The sequence below is a fragment of the Cucumis melo genome, chromosome 4 (genome assembly GCF_025177605.1).
Source record: "Cucumis melo cultivar AY chromosome 4, USDA_Cmelo_AY_1.0, whole genome shotgun sequence".
Classification (NCBI taxonomy): domain Eukaryota; kingdom Viridiplantae; phylum Streptophyta; class Magnoliopsida; order Cucurbitales; family Cucurbitaceae; genus Cucumis; species Cucumis melo.
Window position 1 is genome coordinate 8183056 of NC_066860.1, and position 10901 is coordinate 8193956.

General features: G+C 34.3%; 1 protein-coding gene across 1 annotated transcript; it reads right to left on the bottom strand.

Annotated features, from left to right (window-relative positions):
- Positions 1-291: 291 nt before the first annotated feature.
- LOC103495011 (small nuclear ribonucleoprotein SmD1b) lies at positions 292-3958 on the bottom strand. The gene is made up of 4 exons (XM_008456437.3): positions 3743-3958; positions 3571-3647; positions 756-947; positions 292-617 (listed from the first exon to the last, which is right to left on the bottom strand). Exons 1-4 carry the CDS (start codon positions 3754-3756, stop codon positions 556-558), a joined length of 345 nt encoding a protein of 114 aa, XP_008454659.1. The 5' UTR covers positions 3757-3958; the 3' UTR covers positions 292-555.
- Between the last annotated feature and the right edge of the window lie 6943 nt (positions 3959-10901).

Sequence of the window (10901 nt, forward strand, 5' to 3'; positions counted from 1 at the left end):
CAAAGAACAGCAACTATGAACTGAATCTGTATGAGATAGTGTATATGTAGTTTGAATAGAAGGTCCCCAAGCAGAGGATAAGCTGCTTCAGTCTTTCATAATCTCTACTAAACTTCCCAAGGTGAATTGTTTGTGGGAGAAGTGAAAAGAAGGCAAGTGGATCTCTAAAGGAGTCTCCATTATTTTTCAAGCAAGAAGAAATCGCCACCAAGAGTCTCGCATCAATTTTAAATCAAGCTGGGGTTGATTCTAACCAACTCAAGTACTGCATGACTACCAAATCTATTGGGATTAAAAGTAAAAAACGAGATAGAGACATACTCGTTTTATCATTGTGATGATATTAGAGCAAACCATTAACAGATCCCAAGCACCAGGAAACATAGCAAGGCTACATCTATCATATGAAAAACAACCGAATAGCATTGTAATAAACTACATACGAGATTGAACAGTGAATTGCAATACCACTTTTTCGTGTCCCAAAATTCATAATCTTTCCCTACAATGCAAGTGTTTACACTACAGGTCTCAAAAATTGAAACTGCATCAAATCTAGCGTCCACGTCCACGACCACGCCCACGCCCGCGCCCTCGTCCACGTCCCAAAGGCCTTCCTGTAGTTGGAGTAGAGTGTAGAAATGCATAAGCAATACATTTGATAATGAGTAGCAAATGATATGATTCAGTATAAACAATTGGACTTGCCACAGAAAATGACCATAAAGTACAGGCCAGAATGCAAGAACACAAACCTGCAGTTGGTTTCTTGGGCTTGACCCTGGGTGTCTCTTCAACAAGTAAAGTTTCAAGATTCAAGCTGTCAGGTAGGATATAATATCTGATGTTGTTACCTCTCACACTTAAATGATCCATGGTAACTGGATTTTTTCCCTTTAGAGTAAGCTTCACAGCCTTCAAATGCGTATTCATGCTGATATCGACACCTAAGTAATACAAGAAAACCACTCAAAATCAACCCATCAGCACTTCTAACCTTGACCAATACTTAGGTTTTAAGAGAAAAGAGTGCGTACTTCTACTTCAAGTTCATGAAATTTCATTGAGTTTTTTAAAACAAATCATTGATTAATGTATCATAGTCGAAAACAAGATTTCACAAGGTAAAGTGCAATGTAGGTTATCAAGCATATTGCATGCATAGAGACTTACACCTCTTTGTAATAGTTTATTGAATAATATTAGTTTGTCACGATCTAATATTTCTGGGATAAGTCAATCAAATAATATTAGTAAAGTTAAAGATATCATTTTAGAATTTTTGTCTAGGTGGAAATTGGGAAGAGTGATTTTTCCTTTTTTTTTTTTTTTTATATATTTACTTTTACCTGATTATCAAGTGTTGCCCAGCAATACTTGGTAAAGTATTTTTAACCAAAGAGACTTACAACTCATAACACCTCACCTTGAGGCTATGCTGGAAGAGGCTGCCTTTAGCCTTTTAAAACATTGCGTACAATCTCAACTGAAATCCTCCAACAAAAGAGGTAACCAACTAAAATAATGAGTCGTGAGAAAAAACTCTGCCGGTAAATAACTAGTTTCAGTAGCAGCAGCATAGCAAAATACATTGAGTGGAAGATGTGTAGGGGGTTGTCAACAACAAAATGCAAACTAATCATAATTCATCGAATCCTAAGTCACCCATTAAAATGGAGCTGGACTTCCTTTCCATTGGTTGGCTCTTTTAGTAAGTAAAGAAATAATGCGCTACTTCTTAAATAGTTGCAAAAAGTGATGGTTGCCATCTAGAACCAGAAACGACGATGAAACCAAAACCATGGGTAGTCTTGGGGAATAATTGTGGAATGCTTGTTGGCTCTTCTCACAGAGAAATTGGAAAGTTGGGTAGCCTTTATAGGAAAGATCGATACTTTTCAATCAGAAGCTGGCCAAGACATAGAGGTAAAATTCATTGATTCATTAAATTGTTTCTCCTCTAAGATCACCTTCACTAAACTCTCTGAGACCTTGCTAAAGCAAAATATGCATTTGTAAAGTCAAATCAGTTTGGATGTTGGGCACCCCTAGGAAGGTTAAGATGTTTGTGAGGTTGGCTACTAATAGAAGCCTCAACCCCCCAAGAGAATCTAAAAAAAAGTTCCCAAGCTGGGTTGTCTCCCCTGGTTTGTTCCTCTATTATTCAAATGGGGAATCCCAAAATTACCTTTACCTCCACTGTCCTTTTGTCTATAGAGCATCGTTTTTCATTTTCAACAAAACTGGTTTATCTTTTGCCTAACTAGCTTGGGTGACGATTATTTTTTAAAACATTCACAGCCTGATGGGTTAGATGTAGGATAAAATCTGCACTACTACTTCTACGAATATTTTGAGAGGAAAAATATCTATTTTAGAATATATTTTTAATAGTGTACCATAGACATTTTTACGATGGTTTTTCAAATAGAAGATAATGTGTTGTAATTACAGTCTACTTACGAACATGATTTAACTTTTATTGGAAGGCTCTTTTTTTTATAGCTCCCAGGGTTTCTCCACCAGCACGAAGATTACCCTAGGTTAGAATTTTTGCTTCACTTGTAACATAGTCTCTCACCAAAAGATAAAAAAAGGGTGGTAAAAATTCATATAAGAATGGCCAATGGGATACGGAACCCAAAAATAATGGAGTTCAGAAGAAGTTTTGATTAATCAAGATTAAGTTATTGCTATTCCAGGGAAGGTTAAGAATAGTTCAAGTTGTTAGAGACAGTGTAGGAGGACAAAGGCTACAAACAAAGATAATTTGCTACTGCTCAATTGACTATGTTTCTACCACTGGGAACAGTTCAAGTTACAAGTTGCTTCTCTTTCGGTTATTGCGCAGTCTCTTATGCAAAACAAAATTAAAAACACACACATATAATTAACCAAAGAATGGCATATGGGCTGCCGAGTCCAAAAATGCTGGGATTCAGCAGAAGTTCATGTTTAATCAGACTAACGTAACATCATTCTAGTGCAGGTGAGAAACAGTTCAAGATGATTGTATAAGTATAAATACTTGTTTTGTTTCCATTTCAAAAAAAAAAAAGAAGTAAATTCACGAAACAATTCCATCAAATCAAACGGGAAAGAATAAATTGTAGGATATTTTAAACATTTGTTTAAATCTACAGATATGTCATGAAATAGAATGCTTATTCAGCATCAGTAGAGACAGTAATCAAAAGTTCAAATTATTATGAAAATAATAAAAATAAAAACAATACAGAGAAAAACATCTCATCCTCCAAACGTCCAGAAGACAAGGAACTTAATTTCCCTTAAGCAACCCATGAGTTGAATACTAATTTTTTAAATTAAAAATGGGAGCGGGATAGAGAACATTTTAGTTAGCTTTAAAAGGTCGGGAAATGGAAATGAGACGAAAGCAATAGTAGTGAGAGTTGTACACTGGGGAACATACTGAAATGTTGTACAAATTCCAATACAGTGAAGTTCAAAGAAGAAAATAGAAGAGAAGTTGGAAGTTAAAAACCCCTCAGCCGCAAAGTTGGTAAATCTAGGGTTTAAGAAGATTTAATGAAAGAGAGGTAGAAAGACCTGTGATAGTTCCATGGACAACAGTTCCATTTTTGAGCTCGATTGAGACAGTCTCATTGTTGAGCTTCATCAAAAACCTGTATGAAAACCAAGATTTTGAAAACGAAAAACGTCATTTGGATGTAGATCGAGGAAAAAAAGAGGGCAAAAATAGAAAAAGAGAAGAAGATACCTAACAAGCTTCATGATTGGAGAGGAAAGGAAGAATGTAGGGTTTCAAACAACAGAAGCGGGGGAGAGGAAATTGGGAGATTGCTGCGGTTGTCCCTATTTCTTTCTTTTCTTTCTTTCTTTGTTTCTAATAGATTGAAGAAAATGAAGAAAGGGCCCAACACTGAGAATTAAGGACGGACGAGGAGGGGGGGAAACTTTATTAACTTTTCTCAAGTTAGGTCAATTATTTTTGAGCTTTTGAGCCCAACTTTGGGTTATATTAATCAAAACATTGCATCAAGGGTACATTTACATGATGGAAAATGGTAAAGGCTGTAATTTGTGTCAATTCTATTCTAATTCAACCATTAATTCAAATAAGTGCGATTGTAATCGTTAGTGTTAACTCATCTAATTTTTCAAAAACAATACGAGTGTGATTGAGCTTGTTTATTTTAAATCATTAATTCAAATGTGGAACAAAAATGACAAAACTACCATCTTCATGTCATTTCTTTTTGAAAATATCAAAACACGACTATTCATCCCCATTTCAAATGATCGACTATTTTAACCAACTCTTTGATATTTCTTTAAAATTCAGTTTTCTAATTTCCATTTTTCGGTGTTCGTCAATCACTTGTTCGCCCGCCCTCATGTAAGTGTAATATATTCTGCCCTTTACTTAAATTTTTTTCTTCATTTCAAACAACACTTGTATTCAATTAACTGTTCATACACATATCCTTAATGTTTTGGAGTGTAGACATCCCAATGTTGTTCAAAATTGGAACTTGCATGTTTGATGTCGTTACTTTTCAAGTAATACGATTTCACCGTTAATTTGATCTTCTTAATTTACTTAGTATTTCATTTGTTCATTGGTACTCAATTGTTTTTATTTGTTTTTTATATGTTTTGTTTATACTTATTGACATAAAAATTGACTTCTTTATTGTCTATCGGTATAAATCGTGTGCTTTACTGAAAGTCATGTAAATGAGGTCATATACTAGTAAGTTAACAAGAAGACTAATACATCAATAAATCGATATCAGTTAATCGATAACATTAAAACTTTAATATAGTTGGTTTTGGTAAATTGAGTGAAGTTTGTGAAAATGTATTGTTTGCTAATTGAATTTCCATAGAAATAAAAATTTCCATGTAAGCAACTCGTATTCTTCTAGGAAAATGGTTTCCAGCACAATATACCACCCCTATCCCATGTCAAGAATGCGAATTCTACAAGAAATCGGGGCTTTTCCGATGCCAAAAAGGACGTCGACATAAAGAACGTCGAGAATAAGGGTATTCTCGACGTCGGAGAAAACCATATTCCCGACGCCACTCCTCGAAAAAAAGGGTATTCCCGACGCGTCAAACATGCGTCGGCCAAACGGCGTCGGGAATAAGGCGAAATTAAATTTAAAATACACCTTATTCTCGACGTCATGTACAGTGCATCGGGAATGGCGTCGAGAATAAAGGTTTTCCCAATGCACAATTAATGAGCGTCAGGAATACCCTTATTCCTGACACCATAAAGGGGATCTCCCGACGTTTTCGTGCTGCGTCGGGAGATCCCCTTTATAAAAGTTTCAGTTCTGTTTTCCATAGAACTAAAAACGAAAGGGAAAGGGAGAAGAGAGAAACGAAGATTCGTTGTCGTCCGTAGCTCGTCGTCGTCCGTTCCGTCGTCGTTGCTGTAGCTCACCGCCGTCCGTTCCATCATCGTTGCCGTCCCTCACCGTCGTCTGCCACCTTAGGTAAGTTTAAATATAAAGTTTGTTTAGTTTAAATATAAGTTTTAGGGTTTTTTTTAAGAAATTTGTTTTAGGATTTTGTTTTGAAATAGATTTTTGTTTGTTAAATGTATTTTTGTATAGACTGTGTGTAATTTGTGGTTTAATTGAAATTTGAAGGGTTTAAGGTCTAGGATTTATAGTTAAATTGAAAATTGAATTGGGGGGGGGGGGGTTATAGTTAAATTGAAAATTGAATTGGAGGGGGGAGGAGTTAGTTTGTTGGTGCGGGTTCAACATACTAATGATTGTGGATTAAATTATGAATGATATTGAGTTTTTGGTGGTATTGGAACATCAAGTTTTTCTGCTTAAACCGTTACCCCAAGTCTATTGAGACTATGAATAACGATTCTTTCTTGAGTCATTAGAAAAGTTGTTGTATTATGGATGCAATATACACTTCTCTTGTACATTTGGAACATTTTTTTATTATTGTTAACTATTACATAATTGAGTTCTATGATTGACAAACCTAGGGATGTAGGATTTGATCTCGACCCTTTACCATTCCCTGTTAAGCACCACTTACCTTATCAAACTCATAAGCAACAAACGATCTAATTAAAGCCATGAAAATTGGAGCAACTGAAGTTGTTCTTTTAACGTTCTACCTTCAGTTTGCTGTGGAGTTACGTGTGTGGTTCTCATTTTTTCTCTTCTGCAGTAATGAACAAGTTGCTAACTCATCGATGGATTCAATTAAGACATTGGCTGCATTTCCCCAGGGGATGGTAAATATATAATACTAATTGCTATTATTTTATCTGCTCTATATGGTTAACTCATCCTCTATGTTATTGTTAGGATGTTGATATAATATTAACTTTACCTTCACTTCCAACTCAAGCTTTTGGGTCAATAACGTCGTGTACTTTCCATTTAACATTAATTTCTGCTTATTGGGTTTTTCTTTCAAATTTCAAGCACACAAGTGAGAGGCAAGGGCTAGAGTATTGATCCATCATTTTAAGCTTTTGTGTCAATCGATGATTTAAGAGTTACAATAAGTCTCTTTGCAAAAGTAACTGCAATTTGTTCCTGTAGGAAATCATCATCCCATCAAATAAAACAGAAGCAATACACCTACAGACTGTAGCTTCAACATGTTCATCTCTGGTATTATAGCGGGTACTCTGACTTTGCGATATTTATAGCACTTAATACTTGCTGAACTATTATTCTTAAGAAAATTCCTCCAATGTCCAATTATGTTCTCTTTTGCTATAGTTTATGTTTATTCATTGTTTCTTTTTAGCATCATTACTTAGAAGAAGAGTCCCCCATCTTGTAGTTTACTTGATAGTAATTTGTGCTGATTGAGATTAAAATTTCTCAGGGAAGAGTTCGAGTCATGGCATTGGTAGTGAAGCTATTTTCAGTTTCTAGCTCTGTGGCATCGGCAGTATACAATGCAAATTTACTAAGCCTACCGAAAAGTGGAATCAATAACCTGCAGTCGTTACTCAGAGTGTTTTTGTATTATGAGAACTACATTTTTTGTATTAAACTTACTAATATTTTTTGAACTTATTCGTATTATTAATTTTAATTTTTTTAATTTGTGTTTGTATTTCTTAATTTATTAATTTATATTGAATTTGTTTTAATTTAATCCAAAACGTCGGGAAAAATATTTGAGCAATTCGAATGTCGTTGTGAATGTTTGAGCAAAATATTTTAGGAAAAAAATTAGAAATTACATATTTAAAAAAATATAAAAAAGAATTCATGACGCAATGAAATGTTGGGACTAGGATGCATAAGACAAGTCGGAGAAGGGTTTCCCGACACACAAAAGACGTTGGAAAAAAACATCGGAAGAGGCATTCCCGATGCCGCGTCATGCGTCGGCATAAGGTCCGTCGGGAGAGGAACTCCCGATGCCACTTTGGCTGGCGCATGTTACGGCATCGAGAGAGGCATTCCCGACGCTGTGTTGGTACGACGTCGGGAATGTCTCTCTCGACTCATTTCTCCCGACGTTGTTCGCGACGCTGTGAAAAACGTCGGCATATCCTTTTCCGACGTTTTTTTCACTTTTCCTAACGTTTTTGTGCGTCGGGAGTACCCCCGTCTCTTGTAGTGAAATGTTGTTATTAAGCCAAAGCAGACTCTCACACGTAACTTGGAGCTTTTAGGAAAACAATATTTAGTTTATATATTGACGTGAACATCATTTTCAGTAATGCCTGAAAATCGCTATTGATACTTCCATCTTAAAGCGATATCTCCTCATTTGAAAGGGTAAAAGACAAAAAATGAGACAAAAAAAGGGCAATTGCAAAATGTTAAAAACATTTGAAAAATTAGGCCAATGACCCAAAGATTTGACTTTTTTAAAAAAATAGCAAAATTGAACGTCCATCCCAATTTAAAAGAGAAATTAAAATCAAAAAATATAAAGAAATAACTAGAAAAATAGCAAAAATGAAGGTTTACTTTGGATAAAGAGAAATTTAATTTAAATTGGTGAAATAGCAAATTCGTAGAAGATGAAAACTAACATCTCAAATACAATTATTCCAAAACCTCAAGTACCCCATAATTGACTAAATCTAAAAAAAAAAACAATGATTATAACTATCTCCTAATTTTCCCTACCAAAACAATAAAATCAATTAAAACACATCAAAACCCCAAATTTCCCCCAAAAGTCCAATTTCATCTCGATCAAAATGTAAATTTCAAAATAGAAATTGGGGCAGCCGTCTCTTATGCGTGCTTCGAAACCCAAATAGCATAAGGAAAAGTACGCGGAAGAGGATCACCGAAAAAGCATCTTCCAACCCTTCTAACAATCATCTTCTTCTGGTTTTTACATCAGCGAAAGAGCATCCCTAACTTTACAGTCTTCTTCTGCAGTGAAAGAGCATCAGTTGTCACTTCAGCGGAAGAGCTTCAAAACCTTCGAAACCTATAAACAAATGTTCGAAAACTTCAAAACCTTTGGCGAAAGGGCATCAACGTTGTCTGCAAAAAAATCTTCTTCATAAAAAAGTGTCCGACTTCGTCCTCCGTAGAAACAAGCTTTGTCTTATGCAGAAATAAAAATGTAAAATGTAAATGATATACAAATAATATTAAACAAATAAGATATAGTCTACAAATTAGTTTAAAACAACATTAAAATAATAAAAACAAATATTAATATTTCAAAATATTATAAAAAATGTATATTTTTTGAATATTTTTTAAAGATAGAATCGAATGATAACTATAAAGGTCATATTTAACAATTTCTTAAATATACATTACGTATATGTAGAAACTAGAAATTTAAATATACAGTTTAAAATAATAAAAAGGAAAAATATAAAGAAATGTTGCAATTCAAAAATTATTAGAACCACATATTTCATAAATTCAAAAAATGCCCCGTATTTTCATAATCTAAACATATGACAATGTTTCAACTTTGCCTTATAGTAATGGAATATATTAAATATATATTACAGACATGTAGAAAATAAACATATAAAGATATAGTTTAAAATAATAAAAAAAAAGAATATAAATTAATGTATTTTCAACATTTATTAGAACTACATATCTTTTGCATATCACATTTGCCTTGTATTTTCGGAATCTAATTAAAAATATATTATGTATTACTTAATTATATAATTTCAAAATCTTACTAAAAATATATATATTATGTATTACTTAACTATATACTACCGAAATGTTAGTAAATGATTTATGATATAATGATATAACTAACTGAGAATCTGAAAGATACACATTCCATTGCTATAGGGGGAGTTGTTGCAATCTCGTACAACAACAAAATCCTCCATTTATTTAGGATTTAATAAAATCACATGGTTTGTAAAATACACTGTACTTTCCAAATCTGCTCGATCTTGCCCCATGATGGATCCATTAAAATACATTGTACTTGAAATCAACAAAAAAGAAACTTTCCTCTACACAACTATAAATAAACTTCAATCAACCTAAAAACAAAAACCTTCAATCAACCTAAAAACAACTCTAGAATAAATTAACTTCAATCAACGAAAAGAAACTTCCCTCTACATAACAATAAATCGACTTCAATCAACCTAAAACAAAAACCTTCAATCAACTTAAAAACAACTCCAAAAACAACTTTCCTCGGAACAAAAACAACTTCTATCACATAAAGCAACTTCAATCAACCTAAAAAAAGATTAAATCAACCCAAAATACTAAAGTTTCTTCACAACGATAAAAGGACAAAAACTTCCAAATAAAGAGGGATGGGACAGCGGCAGAGGAAGTGGTCAATGACAATAGAGGAAAGGAGAACGACGGAGAAGAGTGGCGAAAAAGGGGCTTCTCAGTCGCGACTAAATGGAGGATTTTAGGGTGGGGTGGGTGGGTGTTAGCAAACATTAATAACGTACCCATCATTATTATGTTTTGCAACGATATTTCAAAGGTTTAGAATAACCTCTACCGAAGGGTGGTCGATTACTCCTCCTTTGAACCAAGACAATTTTAATCAAATGTCAACTCTTGAATATCTCATATCCGCATAGCACTTAGTTACCATTACTTCGGTCGAGAATATACTAACAACTTAGTAATTCTGGTAAGTGTAACCCTCCATTTTTAGATCTCAGAAATAAGAATCATTATTCTTCCGAAAGTGGAAAGATAATATGAAAATTGATCTAAGAGACCCTATCCATGTATGAAGTTTATGGTGTTTCGAATCATATAATACAACCCTACGAAGGAAACATCGCTCCAAGGTAGACAAGTATGCACATTATAGGAATCTCATGGTGCGACCTAATGGAAGAGACCGTGGGATGTGTTGTCACATATCCCTCACCTACTTACTATGAACTACCTCCCTCATTCACCTTGATATTGATCCACGCAAACACTCTCCAAAGGGAGTTCGCTCCTATACACGATTCAAAGCCCTGCATGGACCTTACGGTGTGAACTCTTAAGGAAACTAGAGCTAAAAGTACGCTACTTTTCTCTAGCTGAAGTGTTCTATGACGATTTTAAAGGGTACTCAGAAAAAGTAGAATCATATTTAGGCTATCTTAAACAAATCCTAAGTCTAGGTGAAACATTCGAGTATAACCCTTATATTAGATTTTAACCTACAATGTCTAGGTGATAAACCAATTTTATTACCTCACGCATGCTCATCTCAAGAATTGAATACGATCTCCAGGTAGCAGGTGTTCCGTAAACTGTCAACTTAAAAACCTCCGACCTTAGTCATTTTATCTGACTTGTTGACAAGATCAAGTGAGCCTCTTGAAACCAGATTTACAAAATATTGACCTAGATCCTATGAAACTTGGTTGTATGTTTGACCTAGGTGAGCATGCAACTTATCTTTGTTATAGATTTTAAAAGTCT

What these genes read in the sequence shown, in the direction of transcription:
- LOC103495011 (XM_008456437.3), bottom strand. An exon ending in TGTCCATGGAACTATCACAG is followed by an intron (nt 948 to 3,570) that starts GTCTTTCTACCT and finishes TGTATTACTTAG; the next exon opens with GTGTCGATATCAGCATGAAT. An exon ending in GCCCAAGAAACCAACTGCAG is followed by an intron (nt 618 to 755) that starts GTTTGTGTTCTT and finishes CTCCAACTACAG; the next exon opens with GAAGGCCTTTGGGACGTGGA.